The sequence below is a fragment of the Falco cherrug genome, chromosome 6 (assembly GCF_023634085.1).
Source record: "Falco cherrug isolate bFalChe1 chromosome 6, bFalChe1.pri, whole genome shotgun sequence".
Lineage (NCBI taxonomy): Eukaryota > Metazoa > Chordata > Aves > Falconiformes > Falconidae > Falco > Falco cherrug.
The window spans coordinates 43,501,685-43,519,305 of record NC_073702.1 but is presented as its reverse complement, the minus strand read 5'-3'; the positions used below and the strand labels follow the sequence as shown (position 1 = coordinate 43,519,305).

The window sequence follows — 17,621 nt, the reverse complement described above, 5'->3', positions numbered from 1 at the left end:
TCACCATCACAAGTAAAAATGTTTGTCTTCTTTCTAATCAGAATTTGTTGGCTTACCAGCTGTTGGTTCTTGTTATGCATTTAACCATTAGGATACAGAGCCCTGTACTGCCTGCTGGTTTTGTTTGCTTGGAGGAAATGAAACATTTTTTGATAAATTAAGCTGTATCTCTTTTTGACAAACCAGGTAGACAAAGCTGGCTTAGATTCCTGCTAGAAGGTAATTTTTTTTCAGTCCTCAAATAATTTAGACTTTTATCCTTACCTCTTTTCAACATTTTAACTTTTTTTTTTTTTTAATGTTGACAACAGAACTGAACAAAGAATAGCAAAATTAATACTAATAATCCTTAGATTGAGGTAAAGTTCCTCAAGGAACACATTAAGCATGAAAGGATGACATTAGCTTTTTGTATTTTGGGTTGGGTTTTTTTGATGCAGCTCCTCTATAACCATATAATAAATTTAGGACTTCTTTCAGGGACACAGTTCTCCTATGTAAATTGCACATGTGCTTTATTCCTGTATTTATGGCTGACATTTGACTGTATTAGCATGCATTTTCTTAGACTGGGCCTAGCTTGCCAGGAGATCCGAACCTTCCCTTTTCTCCCTATTAATTGCCATTTCAAAAATCTGCATATCTTGTCAGCCATTATGCTTTGTATATCATTGACGAAGACAATGAGGCATTAGACATTTTGTCAAGTTCTGTGCAATGCAGTAGATATAATCTCATTTGATGGTCACTCTTCACTTGCTGAGGTCAGTGTGCTGAGTTTTAATTTATATGATACCTATTTCCTGACATTGCACAGTGCTTTTTAAACAAAAATAACCCATAATACTAATTCAGTGACTTACAGAAATCCAAGTTGTTTTGTCTGCACTGTTATCTATAGCTACCAAGTTTGCATTTTCATCAGGGCATAAAATCAAGTTTGTTTGAGAAGACTTATTTTCTGTAGAGTCACACTGATTGGTTTTAATTTAATTACAATTTTTTGTTATCTGAATCCTATATCATCTTCTTATTTTGCTGGGGATTGCTCTCTTGGTAGCCAAAGCTGTCTGGCATAGCTCATTCGTCTTTTGTGTTTGGATTTTTGGCATAACTCAACACTGTCCATTTTTGGCTGTTCCATATTATATTGAAATCAATATTAATTGCCTCACTCAACTTCTTAACATTGGTTTTGCACATTACTGTCCTTATACTGCAGACTCAGAGTTTTGCTACACCCTCATCCTACCCTTTTGCAGGATGTCAACACTGGAGGACAGCGTTGCAAGGGTGGTTAGGGGTATGTGTTTAATAGAATATTGGCCATTGCTTTCTGAGGTCAGTGACAATTCCAGAAGGAGCTCCGGGAAAACCTGCCTGTTATTCTTGTGTGTAATTTCCCCTGCAGGTTGGCACTGCGTGGGGAGGAGGAGGAATTCTGTCTCTGCGTGACTGGCACTGGCACCTTGTCACTTAGTATGCATTGACCAAGCTGTGAGATGTTGGAGCTCTGGTCAGCCTTAACAGTGGACAAAGAATGGTCTGAGCCGGGCAGGTATCCCTGTGAAAGAGGAAGGCTAACCCTATTTCCAAGGGAATGCAGTGACACCTGAGGGCCACAACTGTAGTGACTTGAGGGGGAAGGAAACAGGAAAGGCCCAAGTGATACCCAGGCTGCTGGGGCTGCTGCCTGGCTCATTTCCCCTTCTCAAAGTCTTGAACATTTTTGTTCCAGCAAAGCAGCTGTCCCAGCTCAGCACTTTGCTTCATATAGCTGTAGAGTTTTTAGAACGATCCTGAATATGAGCTTAGCCTTGTAGGGAGGTTCGGTCTGGCAAATAAGGGCATCCTCCTAGAGAATGGTGTTGGCCCACAGCTGTAGAAGTGGGTTTTAATTTTCCAGTCTCTCAATTCATCCTACCAGTTTTAGCAATGCTGACAATATATCGTTCCTTTCCAGTAGTGTCAATATTAAGTTTCACATATTTGCTGCTCAGGAAGACACTGAGGTGTATACATGTGGAGCTTGCAGTCAGAGAAATACATTTTTACCAGGAGGATCACCACCTTTCAATACCCAGCACTGTGATCTACATGCCAAATTTCCATTTGCTAAAGCCTCTCCAGAGCACCATGTGGGTAAGAAAGGCTTATATAAATAAGCATGAAAGGTTTTCTTACTTCCTGACAATTAATTACAAATATATCTTTTATATTCTATTCCACATAGGAGAAGACATTCAATGTTCAGTGGAGCCTGGCCAGACATTTTAGAAAGTATTTATGAACACTTGTTCAGATTTTAAATAGCTGTCACTTCAGCAATATTCATGCCTCGTTCTTTTTGCTGTTTGCCAGGATTACTTTTCTTTGAATAAATGTTTGGAAAATTACTAGCGCAAATCTATCTATCCAGAGATGAGTAAGGATGAAAGTTGCTGGTCAAACAATCGAAAATGGTGACCACATGTAAGAAAATGAAAGTTTGCTACTCACACAGTTTGCAAAGAGAAACAAGAGTTAAATTCACTAAGGAATTCGTATGGGAAGAAATGAAGCAGATTCACCTTCTTCTAGTTGGAAAGAAAAAAATATGTATATGAATATCCTCTAATATTGTGCAAATCCAACAAACACAGTTTGCCTTCACACAGTTCTACACTACGTTCGATTAACTGTGGGATCCTTCTAGCTGTAGGATTCACAAGCCCTGTGGATTTTTAGCACTTTCTGAGAAATGTCAGCTCCACAACCTGAAAAGATAACATCTGATGGCCTTGCTGTGCCCCATTCAGGTTCCACTGGACTCCACAGAGGACCACTAACTAATTTCAATGATCATTGGATCAAGAGCCTTACAGCTACACTTGCTCTCTGCACCCAAGTGGGACATGACCTCCTCCGTTTTGTCTACCAGAACTGCCAAATGCTTATTCTTACAACATTCCTACCACATTTCAAACGGACTTATACATCATTGCTGTCTGTTACTATAATTCAAATATACTTAAAGAAATTAATTTGTTTAAAAACATTCAAGAGAGAATACAAATGGAAATTGTTCAAACAGAGGACAGTGCATTGTATAACAAACAATTACTTTTCAGTAAAATTAAATATCTCACACTGGTTTTTAGGCAGTGGCATGTCACAAGAGGAAAGAACAGCTTGTGATGCACAGTACTTTTCATTAAAAAGCACCCCACGTGTCACAAAATGCTGTTAACCACCCTGGCACTGTATGTAGTATGGCCAGACTGTAGGTTAGATAATGGAAAATTAAAGCAAATCTTACACACTGTGTATTGATTCTTTTTCATGTGTGTTACTCATCTGCTCATTGAATTCAGAAAAGGAGCAGCAACTCTTGGTTTAGTCTTGAGCAGTATACAAGGCCTTATTAAAACCTAACTATCCAAAAACCAGTCTGTAATTGTGACTGTAGTTTAGTCATATCTGGACAGAAAAAAGCTGCATGTGAAATAAAAAGTCAGTAACAGCAATATTAATTTAAAACAAAATAAGTTCTATAAAAATGATACAGCTAATTTCAAGGACATTAAAAGAAACAGCCAAAAAAGTGGCATACTAACAAATTACATGAAGACTACTGAGAAGTATATGACAGGCTGAAAGCTAAAGCTCCAAAAGAATCAAAAAAGCCAGCATAAAAAAGAAGAAAAGTAGATTTTCTAAAGCTATTAAAATAAAACAAAAAAAAAAAACAAAATAAAATAAATATAATAAAAATAAAACAAATACTTTAAAAAGTCTAAGTTGTATCCTAATGAAGGAAAGAGAGCAGAGTATACCTTGACAAATGAAATACAAAACCAGAATAAAACAAGATGAAACAATTTTGAGACATAAAGGCATAGAATCTAATAACCCACCAAATATTCCAGAGACTTGCCTGATATTCAGTGATGACGAGTTATATAAAAAGAGCACTCAGGGAAGATAAAACCATAACAGAAAAATTAAATTAATTCTTTGAATCTGCACTGCCTGCAAAGGTGGATAGGATGGGTCTCATACCAAGGTCATTCCTTATGTAGGATAAGACTGAACTGTTGTCTCAGAGTGTCAATAGAATGTATTGTAGAACAAATCCATAACACGGACTTTAACAAATCACCAATACCAGCTAATTTTCTGTTGTGGTACTTTACCACCAGTTAAACTGGCCTTAGTACCAAAACAGATGGAACTTGTAAAGTGGAAAAAGTAATTTTATTTCTTCACATACCACTTTTCATTTTTTAACAGATTTTATAGAGACTACAGAGGCACAGACAGTAACCCAATGGACAACAGACACGATATTTCTGCAGACTTAAGATACTACTGCACAAAGCTAATTGGTAGGAACCATAACAAGAACAGTATTAATGCACAAATAAATAAATATGCCATATTAGAGAAGAATGAACATAGCTTTTTCAGAGAAAATACATACCTCGGAAGTTCATTCATCTTTTTTGTTGGAGCAGATGACCATATGAATGATACAATCACTACAGAGTACTTTGAATTTAGATAAAGCTTTTGATGAATTCTCTTATTAAAGGCTCTGAGAGAAACAGGAGTAATATGTGATAAGACAGAAAGTCCTGGATTAATAATTGGCTAACTGATAGGGGCCGAAGTGTAGAAAATTAATTTTATGTTAATAAATTAAAAGTAGCACACATGAGGAAAACTATGTGTATAATGGCCTCTGAAGTTGGCTTTACCATTTAAGAAAAAGGTTTTGTGGTAATATTTTCTGGCAGCATCCATTCAGTGCATGGTGATAGCTAAAAAGGTAAAGGACTACTGGAAGTTTACTAGGAAAGGTCTGAGAGAAATACTGAAATTGCTACTTCACAAGCGAGTTTAACCCCCACTGACTACTGAATATAGCTCTGCTTCCATACATTTCATATCGGAATTAGAAATACAGGATAACAATCAGGATCAAGAAATGATGAGAAGTTTTTTTCATGAACGTACGAAGATAATGCAGTCATCAAGGAACAGTTTTAAGTAAATAATAGGAAACACTTGTTCACACAACATACAATTAAGTTATAGAATTCATTGTTATGTTACTATGGAGACTGAAGAATAAATAGATAGAAAAAGGGACTGGAGAAATTCACAAAGGAAAGGTCTATTGGCAGCCGGTAGCCCTAGTATTTGGGAAGCTGCTACATACTCTTGCATCTTTTAATATTCAGCCCACTGCGGAAGGACCAGTACAACAGTTCTAAAATTCTTAATTTTTTATTTCCTTTCCTCAGCCAGAGACGAAGTTTATTTTTCACATAAAACAATTACTACAAAAAGCCTTTATATATGCACCATTCTTAGGCATACCTCTTACACACCATTTGTGGTGTGAGGTATTCTGATTGAGATAGGGGGTTAAAAAATGGCCCTTATCCTGTATGTGTTTCTCCCCTGGTAAAGAATTCAGTAAACTCGGTTGACTCCAGTGACTTTATCCCACTCCAGTGTCCCTGACCAGCCACTGGCGGGCACTCCTTCATACCGGCCAGGAACTGGGGCCGCAGCCCAACAAGCAGCAACAGCTACGATAGCTTCAAAGATCACAGGACTCCTGCCACCTCTCTCAACAGCCAACTTTGTGTTGCATTGATAGGCCAACCAGACGTAGAAATTGTTCTTTAAGCTGTACATTCATAGTAATAATAATAACAGCAATATTAGTGTTTGGGAAAAGATCCGGTCTGAAAAGTTAGCCAGCAAAACTCATGGCATTCATTTGTTGCACACGTCTCTCCACCTATCTCTGGTGATATCCTTTAGCATCTCTTAGATACCTATAGGTGAAAGAATGGTTTCTTTAGGTGAAATGCTATTTTAGTTCATGCCCAGTCAGTTTCTGGCCCTCCCGTTCAGACTGCCAGCGCAGCTGTTAATTACTGCCATCTGTGATAGTGGCTTATGCTGTGAACACCTGCCACCCAGAAAATATACTGAAGTCTCTGCTTTGCTTAGCGTGGGTCAGTGAGCACCAGTTAGTAATGACTTTGATGGGTATTTTTTCTGGGTTGCATGTGGCAGATGCAGTGCTTCTGGTCTCCCAGTACCGTTACCAGCTCACTGATGCATCAGATCCCTGAAGAATCTCTCTCAATGAGTGACACTACTTCTAGTTATATGGTTTCACTTTACACAGCTTTTGGTTTTCTGTCTGAGAAACCTAAGGACAAGCAAGTTCATATTATGAACCATATGTTCAAAGGAATATTGTAGAGGCATTTTCACATAGCTTTTTGAGAAAGCCAAGATCATTTAACATTTTCAAAACAGTCTTCAGTGAGACAAGAATCCTGCAGGAGTTTACAACGATGGTGGGACACACAAATCTGAGAGCAAGGGCATAATGCAGAAAAAATAGAAGTAAAGCACAAATGCACCCATGGTTGCTGACTGATAAATATGAACTCTAGCAATATTGCTGAGAAGACAGGCACAGAAGTTCAATGAGTCTTTTGAGTTGATTTAACTCATGCAGCTGCCAGTTGTGCAGTTGAAAAGCTATATTATTTGTGAATTTAGGAGTACTGCAAAGCAATATATTTTCGAGAAGGAATTTCTCTTGACCTCTATGGTGTTTTTCACGCTCAATAATTTTGCTGACATCAATCATTGTGAATGATTCTTCCAGCACCTTCTAATAAATACAATTAATACATCCAATGAAGGGAATATTTGAGTCCCTACCTGTTTTCAAATTAATTTCTGTCCTCCTTGGGACATATCTCTCTCCTTTTTTCCCTGTCATAAAGCCTCTGAAGATGGTTAGTGAGGCCAGTTAAATCGAGAAAAAAATAGATTGGAATATGCATTTGTGAACACACATCTCAGGCACAATTCACAACACTTCATGAGGTTAACTTTTAAGAGCGTTTTTGTAACTGTTGGTAACTATAGAAATTTTTGCAAACTCTGAAATGTCAAACATCTGAACTGGAGTTGCTGTTCTCTATTGCCTGACCAGAGCTTTTATCAGAAAGTATCAATCATTGAGTGACACCATGGAATTAGTAATATAACATTGTTAGAAACAGCTGTAGGAATATCTTGTGAGAAATGGAAGACAATTGTATGAAAATGATTCCTCTAAGCTATTTGATGGATATCTCCCCACTTATCTTTAAACAGAAGTGTTGTCTTCTAGCATGTCTGAAGCTACTTTACTGAGTTCTACTGGAAGAACTTATTTCCTCTGAAATTTGCAATGAAGTACAAGATTCACTCCCTTCCCTCATCTTTCCAACGTATATAACCGTGCTTATGAATTTCCTGTACATTACTACAATGGAAAGTGTGTGGCAGTCAGGTTATCAAAAATAATTGTGAAGATAATACACCTTCCATCTACTTTGATCTGAAAGTCTTTACAGTTGTGCCATCTGCTTCATCATAGTTCATTTCAAGCCTTATACTTCAGAAAAAGAAACAGCCTGGCAATACAAATCTGACAAAATTGATCAAGACCAGAAACATCTCTGTGCTCTCTAAAACAAATCTATAAACAATCAAAATTTGGTGCAATTAACTTAATCATTCGATTTCCAAAGTTGCTTTTACAAAGTCTGCATGTCAATCTGTTGGAGTGGAAATTTTCTTTATACAGGGGTATTTCTACACTAAAGTGCAAGAACGGTCCACGAATCGCAAATGGCACTCAAATGGATCTATTCTGCATGTTCAAATTTCATTTTCACAGAATCGAAAATCTCACATACCTGTTGTAAGGTATGTTGTATGCAATGATTTAAATTAAAAGCCAGGCATAGCATCAAGTATTTCCATTTGCATATTCAGAATTGATATATCGCCCTCTCTCCTGCTTCATGTATAAGAGGAACCACGGAAAGTGAGGGATTTGGTGTAGACTCAGTGCTGTTCACTAGCCAGGGTGCAGGTGTTTTGTGGGTTTTGGAACTTGGTGTAACATACAGCAGCCTCACAGCGGCTCTGCATTTTCTGGAGACAACACTATTAACTTCTGTGCCTTCAGCATCAAAACAGCAAGAGGTGGTGCCCGCCATCTCTTGCCTTGTTCTACAGGCAGCTCAGTGGCTCTTCTCCAGCAAGGAAGAAAGCGTCCCCGGTAATTCCTCATAGTTTTACCAAATAACCAGTTGCTGCGTGGTAAGTTAAGAATAATACCTGGCTATGAGGTTATCTCACTGAAGACCAGAATATCTCACTTGGAAAGTAACCCTTTCATCAAGACAGCTCCGTCTGTCCTTATCATGCTTGGGATTGTGCCTGACTTAACACATGTGCTTTTGATGCCTTTGATTTCCATAGGAAGCCTTGGCTCAGAGTTAGGCATCCACTTATGTGCATTTCCAGATAAGAACGACACCCAAGCCTAAGAGCTGAGATGTACACATGCCAAGAACTCCAACACTGAATTACCTTTGAAGAATCCTTAAAAAGCTAATAGCCTTGAAAATGTCTTGCAGCTACTACACAGTCACACAGCCTTCTGCCGGCAGATGCACCGATTTCTCACATCGTTTAATGACTGCTGCCCACTCTGGAAAAAATACACTCTTGTGATGTACAACTATCCTCAACTGAGATACGTAATAAAATAACCAAACATAGTAACTTGCCTTTCTGTGTTCTTTAATGTGGAGCTTTATGTGTCAATTTTAATCTAAAAGGAGCAACGTGCTATGTGGGCCTTTGAAAACAGACTTTATTCACTAACTGAGAAGTTTCCATCCAAGTGCAATGTTTATACTTCTTATTAAACGAATGTGCAAAAAACCCTAAGAGGTATGGCATACCTACATGCAACTTCATGTACTAGTGTGCAGAGGTTTTATAGAGTAAAATGCCGTCACCAGTAGTTAACACTAATCATATTAACACAGGAAGAATAAACTTTCCTGTCTAAAACAGAGTAGGATATTGGGGACTACTTAAAGACATCATGCTACATGGGTGACTATTTTCATTCTCATGGTATGCATAGGCTTCACGTTAAGGAACATGGGCATCAAATTTTGTGGTATTTATTTCTGATTTTCATTAAAGATACAATCGTGTAGACTGGTATTGTTTGGGGCATTCCAATAACTCTAACTAAAGTATAGAAGCAGAGGAAAAGTAAGCAGAGGAGTTGGATGGTTCAGACTGTTTGAGAAAAGGCTCATCACCTCTAGGCTATCTGCGACCCTTCCCTGGGCCAGTGTAAACTGAGGAGCATGGCTGGCTGACACAGGTAGCCCGTCAGCTCAGTGGTCTCGTTGCATCCCCTTGTGGTTGGGTGGCTGCAAGAGCTGAGGATTGTCCATCCCCATGAGAATGAGGGGTCTGGTAGCAACTAAGAAGCTTTTTGCTCTCAAGAGGTGACCAGATTGGATCTGGAGTCCTTAGAAGGTGAAACAATTCTTCAGAGTGTGAAGCTGTGCATTTCCTAGAAACATGCACTTTCCTTACAGTCCTTGCTGAAGTGATTCTCCAACCCATGATACCCTAGAATTCCTCCTAGCACATTTTGCAGCCCACCATAGAGAGAGCGTAGAGGCCTATGAGTAAGTGTGGAGGAGGAATGTTTCTAACTACACTTTATCCCTGTATTTCCAAACATAGCATGGATAGAGCAGCTCCTGTTCACGCAGACTGTTATTCAGAGTGGCTTTGTGTTGTCTGTGAAGAACAGTCCCACCTTTAATGAACCAGCAAGCAGATCTCTCACAGTGAATGCATGTGATTTGAAACAACAGAAATGTAACAATTTACACCAAATTTCATGAATACTAATTTCACTTTAAATTAAAAAAAAAAAAAAAAAGTCTCTGGAATCCACCCAGTAGCACTTGGGATGGGGTTAATAACTTGTCTTTCTGGAAAGAAACACAGAACTTGAAGCTTGCTACGTATTTCCAGTGGAATCTGTAGCTTGAATATAACAACAAAGGTATGGCAGGTACAGATTAATAGTAATTAAGAAAGCAAATATGAATCTCAAACTGCATAAGCTGCAAAATCCTTGTGACGTTTCCTAAGAGGAGTCTGTTGCCTGGTGGGGTAGAACTGATCCACTATTTTCAAAAGTATCACTTCAAAGTCTAGAAAAATGTCTTGCAACAAGCATTTTTCATCAGTCAGTAATGTAGTCATACAATAGATATTTAATTAAAATTTCTCAAAAGCAATGACTGAAATTACTATGTATAACGATCTTTTTAAAATGAATGAACAAATAACCTTCATAAGCTGCTGTCTTTTCCAAAAGAGGCAAGTCCCACTAATGTTAATGTGAGTTGCATCTACAGAGGGAGGGAGGGAGGGAGCAGGTCCCTTAAGGCAGCTCCTCAGGCACTGTGAGTTAGCATAGCTCCCCGAAGTGCCTCGAAGGGAGAGGTGGCGATTTACATCAAGAATTTGCCCCTTTCATGTTTATTTTTCACACTGGCCTTCCACAAGATCTAATCAAATCTGTCAGCAATACAGGATCTTAATAGCTCGTGTCCAACTCTTGCTAGCAGTTCGTTTTCTCATGTGAACAGGGCATAAATGAACTGGAAATGTCAGGTCATTGCTTCCTCCTCTTACCCCTCTCCCCCCCAAACTGCAGCACTTTAATGTTTTAGGTGTCCAGTTTTATCCAATTCACCTTTGAATGTTTTACATGAAGCTCTCCCTAGAGATTCTTTTATTTATTCATCACAATATACGTTCTTACCTCTTTTTACTTAGTCATCTCTGTGAGAATTAAAGGAGTGGAGTCAGCTCAGTAACCAGAGGGAATCATAAATCAAATCCGTACAAAAGATACGGTCAGATAAACAGAAGAGCTACAAAACTCTAGCAATAATGTGGCCAGCTTTGCAATTTTGTACTTAAAAATCCCATTTTCAGGATCATAACTGGACTATAAGAATGTCACAATAATATATCACAAGAGTTTGCTTTCCATCAAATGCAATTACTTCTGTAATTTTTGTTTATCACCTAGCCTGGGTAGGAAAAAAAAAACAAAACCAACCAAACAAACCCTAAAAACTCTCCTTTTTAAAATACCCTCACTTTTGATATTTTCTTTTGATATTTAAAATTAACAAACCCTGCTGACTACGAACAGATTGTACAGAAAAGAATGTTTTTTTACTGTTCAAGCTGCATGGAAGCGTGCTTGCCCGTACCCGCAGCCAGACTAGCCACGGCTCCTTCCTTCCCACGGGACTGGCTCTGCAGGGGCTACCTGGACTGCAGCGGGGCTACTACATTTTGCTAAACTTGCGGCGATGGCAGCGACCGAGCGTGCGAGCGGGACCTGGGGGCCGGGGAGCCGGGGGGTCGGGAAGCCGGGGCGCCCCCCGGCTCCCCGGCCCCCCAGCATGCTCACAGCTGTTAACTTGTCGTTTTGGGGTTGTTTTTTTTTAGAAATACAGGAACCGCTCTGCCTGTGAACGGGGACGGGACCTTCGGGGAGGCGCCTGATTCCCTGCGGGTTTCCGTGCGCTGTTGGCACCCCTCCCGCAGCCGCGGCCACCGGGGTCGGGGGGGCTCCTCCGCGCCGAGGGAAACAGTGTCCGTGTCCCCCCCCACCCCGCGACTCTGCCCCGTTCAGCTCACGGCTCCCCCGGGTGGCAGCGTCCCGGGGAAGCACCGGCGCGTTCTTGCGGAGCCCCCGCGGAGGGCGCAGCGCCCGGGGCCGCGGGGGAGGCGGTGTGGGGGCGGGTGGAGCGGGGGGCGCAGCGGGCTGCCCCATACCCCATACCCACCTTCCGTGTGCACGGCTGAGACGTAGGTCCAGTTGTAACGCTTGACGATGTCGAGCATGGCCCTGGCTTGCAGCGTGTCGGAGGGGACCACCCTGAGGAAGTATTTGTAGAGCGTTTTGTCGCTCAGGTCGATGCTGGTGGCGGAGTAAGCGATCTGGGGGATGTCGAAGAGCTGGAGCAGATTTTGAACTTGGATAGCGACCGAGCTGGAGCCGGGGCCGATGACCCCCGCGATGGGCTTTTTCACTCTGCTCTGGGGCTGGGGCTGCGAGTCGGAAACGCAGCGGGTGCCTCCGTCCCTGTCATCCCTGATGGAGATGAGGGAGTCCCGTATGAACTCGATGCTCTGCTCCAGGGCCACCGAGGAGTGCCAGCAGGAGTCTCGGATCTCGCTGCCCAGGGTGATGTTCGGTAGCAGGACCGGGTCGGCGTTAATTTTATCCAAAGTGTGAAACATGGCTTCGACTCTCTGGATGCCGTATTGCTCCCGGATTTCCCCGCACTTCCTCTCGGGCACTTTCTCAGCCGGCGGCTGGTGATGGACAGAGAAGAGGGCCCCGATGATGACATCCCCGTCCATCCGAGCCACCGACCGCTGCGAGGAGGCTGCGGAGAGAAGCACCTTCCGCCCGGCGCTCCTGGGCAGCACGTCCATCTCCAGGAGCAGAGCAGGGAAAAAGACCAGCAGCACGCCAAACATTTTGTTGCACGATGTCATCCAAACCCAGGTCACGAATTTCATGGGCTCCTCTTGCCTGCACATGGTTTAAGGACATGTAGGAAATGGCACCCGCTTCCCCCCGCCAGCGCCCGGGTTGCTCCAAATACCATCACAGTGAAGTCTTACAGCATCGCTCTCGGAGGTGCCAAGGCAGCCGTCATCCTAGTGACTTTTAACCTGGTGGCATAGAAACAGGGGATCAAACAGGCTAATCGGGAAATCGATGTCAAACCAGAGCTCGATAAAGCAACCCCGCACAGTTCGAGATGACTGCTTTCGCAAATGCCCGGGGCAATTTGCTTCGGTAAGCCTCTCGAAAGGAAAATTCAAGAGGGATTACGATATGTACTTATTTGCCTCGACGTACGATCATGCGCACTCACGTATGTTAGGTTTATATGACCCTTTTCGTGTCCGCTTTTCAAGCTGAGGCGGCTGTTCCCCGCAGCCGCAGCCGGCGCACACCCTCCCCGCTGCCCCCGGGAAGTTTGGAAAGTTTCGGGAAGGGAGGTGGCTCACCGGAGAAGCGTCCTAGCCCAGTCCCAGCCGCCCCAGCCCCGCAGGCCAGCTTACAGGCGCGTTTTCTCGCGTTCTGACTACCTGAAGGCATCTTTCTCAGCTCAGGAATTTCCTTTCCCAGTACAGAAAGGAGGTGAAAAGCGAGAGCGAGCAAGCCGGCGCCGGAAAATGTCATTTAAAGGTCAGCGAAGAGGGGAAGAAAGGAACCACTTTACCGCCTAGATTAACTTTTCCGTGTGTAGGGGGCAAAACTGTAATGCAGCCAGGGACACGCACATGCAAGCGGGGGAAAATACATATTAGTTACTAAGGCAACCGCGGGCAAAGTCCTGATGTGCCTTACCGGCACGCCTGCCTTGCGTGCAGGCTCCGGGCGGGCAGAGGCGGCGAGACCCGCGGCTGGGCTTGGAGGCTTGAAACGCCGCGGTGGGAAGGGGGCGGGCGGAGCGGCTGCCGCCGCCGCCACCGCCGCTGCCGGCCGGGGACCGGGGAGCGCGGCCGGGCCGGCCCAGGTCCCTGTTGCACGGCGGCGCCGTCAGCACCCGGGACAGCGCCCGGGACAGCGCCGCCGGCCCGCGTCCCGTTGTCCCCCTGCCCCACCGTCCCGCGGTCCCGGTGCCCCAGTGCCCCGCCGTCCCGGCGCCCCAGTGTCCCGCTGTCCCGGCACCCCGCTGTCCCGCTGTCCCAGTGTCCCGCCACCGCCGGCTCGGCCGCCCGCCAGCACCGCCGGGCGCTTCCCCCTAACTTCTGCCCTCCGCCCGGCGCCGCCGCCGCCGTTTCCCCCACGCACGGACACGGGCACCGACACCCCGAGGCGCGGCGGCCGGCCGCCGCTCCCCCGCCCTCCCCGGCGGCGGCAGGGGTGCCGGGCCCGGGCCCGCGGCGGGCAGCGGCGCGGCGGGGAGGGCGATGCCCGAGCAGAGCCGCCGTCCTGGCCGCGCGTCCGCACACGCCGGCGGGCAGCGTCCGCAGCGGGCGGCTGCGGAGCCCGGCCCCGAGCGCCGTCCGCCTGCCCCGCCGGAGCCCCGGCCGCCCCGCGGTCCGTTCGGAGGGCTTCCCCTGAGACGTACCTGGCGGGGGGCGGCAGCGGCTGCCTGCCTGCTCGGAGCCGGCATTGGCGGCTCTCCGGCCGCCCCGAGCTGGCGCGCTGGCGGCGGGGCGACGGCTGTGGGCTGGGCGCTGGTGCCCTCTGTCTTCAGCACCGCTCCACCGCAAGGAAAAAAACAGGTCATCCCGGGCTCATCCATTATCTCATACTGAAGGATCAGTCATTTTCTCCCCTCCTTAATTTCTTCGGCTATTGTTTTGTAAGCGAGGAAGGACGCATCACCCGGAGCACGCTGCGGCTGCAGGGGAGGTGTCTGCTCTCACTCACCTCCCGCGGCTCCTAATTCATTATCTTCTCGCCACAATTAGCAAGAGCGAGAGCGAAAGCAAGAGACTGCTGCTCGAAGGGACTCGGACCACGCTCGGGAAATCCGAGATTGTGAAATGTGCTGGTCTGCCTCACGGGCAGGGTTTCGCTATTAAAAATAAATATTTATATTGGGGGGGGGGGGGGGGAAGATGCTGCAAAAAGATAAATCACCTGTAAGGATAAAGGCATTGAGATTACACTTTTCAGGTCAAGATGAATCTAAATGAAGCACGTGAGAGGCATGTCAGATTAAAATAATACCAGATTGAATAATCATAATTCAGACGACCTGCTTGCATCCCTATCACAGGTCTCGGGTGTTTTACTTGGCTGTATGAAAGTTAAAGTTAGATTACCTCCCCGCTGGGAACTCTATAGATATTTGCCCTACTTTTGAAAGAAAGAGGCAAGGACAAACATTTAACTATTGCTCATTCAGAGAAGGGTTTGCAGTGAATGCTGCCTCAGGGATGTCTTCTCCATGTGTCAATATTTGTGCTTTTTTTAACTGTCACACAACTAGTTATTCACCTGCTTTGTGTGTTTATCCATGAGGCATATTCATTATGGAAGACCCAGCCCAGGGGTTTGCAGGTGGCCACTTTCCCTGCAGGTCTTGTTTCCCAAAGAGGGAGCCTGGGACATAGGGGCTGCCTGTCCCCTGCCTCGGGGCATGAAGTCCCCAGGACGCTGCAGAGCCAGCCTAGGGCATCAGAGCCAGGACCAGGCCTTGAGGGACATCCCAAAGTGCAGGTAAAGGGGCAACAAAATTCCCCTTCATCCATGTTTTAATAATTAATCTTTAGTCTCTGCCCTTGACACAACAAACCTGCAACATGCCAGCAAATTATTCCAATGGTGGAGTGAAAGGTTTGCTCCGCTGGCTGTGGCAGGGGAAGTGTTTGCAAATGCTCCCATTGCTTCTTCCCAACGTTTAACGTACTGTAGCCTTCACCCCCTCCAACCTGGCTCTCACAAAGACAGAAGGTCTTTCTGCTGAGGCTCGTGGATGGCTGTCACACAGAGCTGCTCTCCCTCCTGCGGTGGTCTGAGCTTTGCTGAGACTGGAGGGCCCGGTCACCAGGTCCTGATGCCCAGACACAGTCTCAACTGCCGCCTCTCAAACCCCAGCAGCAGCAGGTGGGAACTGGCAGATTTCTGGGGCTCATGAGGAAACACCTGGGATATCAGGAGGATTTAAGGAAGACTAGGGAAAGAGGGCACTGGGACTGCAGGGGTGTCAATCTTCCCTAGTGATCATGGAGATAACAGAGGCTTCCCTCATGGGAAAGTAGCACCATGTACCCCTCCTGTCCTCATTCCCCCAAAGAGGCCAGAGTCCTCCCACTGCCTTCTGCCCCGTCTCCTACACATTCTGATCCTGTCTCAGCCCACAAGTCTAACATTTCTCCCCTCAGAAACAGCCCATGGCACCAGTCCTACTGCCTTCCCAAATTTCTTAACATATGGTACCTTTATCATCTGGTAACCATCCTTGGGGCGCTACACGGGATTGCATTTTTTGCAGAGATACAAGCTGCTGTCAGAAAAGCAGAGTATCAGGACAAGAAGAGAGCAGGGGCTGCAGCTGGCTTGTAAGCAATGTTTGCTTTCCACAGGAAATTACCTTGTGTTGAATATTTTTGCTTTCTGAAACGGAGGAAAAGTGAACAATTTTCAGTCTCCCATGTAACACAATTTAAAAATCACTTAGAAGTTGATTGAAATATTCTATTTTGATAGCATCAAATGTGTTTTGTTCTGTTTTCCTTTTAAACATTTTATACAGTGTAGGAAAGTGTATCATTATTTTTACTTCAGATGAAATCAATCTTCAGCTTAAAATGGAACTTCTGTTCCAGTATTTCTTCAAAACATTTTTTTTTCTGAAACAGGCATACTCCTATTAAATGTTTCTGTCTCACCAAAATGACCTCTTTCAACAGAAAATTTTGTGCTGGAAAAGTTCTGGTCAGCTGTAATGCGAAAGGCCAGTGTATTGTAGAAAATGGTTTGAAAGAGGGGTGGTTTGGAATACCAAAGACTGAAGCTTGGAAACCTGGTTTGCTCAGACCCCACTCTTGGTTTTCCAGACATGGCTCCTTCCTCTTCTACTTCCTACCATGACAGAAAAGTCAGATTGACTTCCTCGTCATGCAGAGTCTTCAGCTAAATTATTGGAGAGATTTAAAGCTACTCCACAAGGATCAATGCCACTAAAATTATACAGTTTTATTCTGCCTTGGAAACAAGTAGAAAGCTCATGTGTTCCCACCTGAAGTCAGTTAAAACATATACCAGCTACTTGATAAATTGTCTATAGTCCTTTCTGTTCTGCTCACTCAGATGCTATCCTTCATGATTTGCAAAAGCCACCTACTATATAAAAACAGTGTGCATGCAAAACATGCATAGGTAGACCTCTATAGTAGATACCAAATTGTTTACTCATGAACAAGGATTTAGAGGCATCTCATCATCTAGCAGGCTTGTTCAGTTGAAACAGGGAATTTAATCTTCCTAATATATTCAATATTTTTTCTTTTCTCTCAGCAAAGCAAATGTTTCTCATAGGTTTTCATTTAAAATGTGTACCAGCTACATCACTGTCACCGTCTTTCTTATATTTAGGCTCTTAAGTCACCCTATCTCTTAAGAAACAAAGCAACAGCATTTTTAACAGTTTTGATTACTTACACTTGCTGCATCTGCTAAGAAATGAACATTAATGGATCGATGTCAGTATATATGGAGCTTCATAAAGATCTGATTGCTCAGCTGTTCCCTGTACTAGTAGATCCATTAAAATTAAATAGGATTAACCCATGAAATTTAGGCCTCATTTCTGCGATACTTAGAAACTAGTAATAACTTCTACATGAACCTCTGATTATATGGGGTTACTCTCCTCTGCTCTTTTTTTTTTTTTTTTTTTTTTTAACAGGCATAGACACCCCTTGACCCCAACAATCCCCAGAAATTTGAAAGCTTCCATTGCTCATCATCAAACACCCTCTCATCCCCTGCCTCAAGTCACAGTATCTTGAGCACGTTTTACAGGCTTAGATTTCACGTCCTTTTAAAATAACAAAAATACCTCCTCAGAGATTTAGTCAGGAGGGAAGTGTCTGCCTGGTTATGATTTCAAATGTCTTTCAAATAAATGTGAGATCCAAATCAATGCAAAATTCAA

General features: G+C 44.1%; 1 protein-coding gene across 2 annotated transcripts in view; it reads right to left on the bottom strand.

The window, feature by feature from the left end:
* Window positions 1-12,643, bottom strand: part of GRM1 (glutamate metabotropic receptor 1) — a 197,681-nt gene extending 185,038 nt beyond the window's left edge. For both annotated transcript variants that reach the window (XM_055714871.1, XM_055714872.1), the window contains exon 1: window positions 11,772-12,643. In XM_055714871.1, the coding sequence (XP_055570846.1) occupies window positions 11,772-12,534 (763 nt within the window). In that variant the 5' untranslated portion in view covers window positions 12,535-12,643. The remainder of the gene's footprint in view (window positions 1-11,771) is intronic.
* Window positions 12,644-17,621: the final 4,978 nt, after the last annotated feature.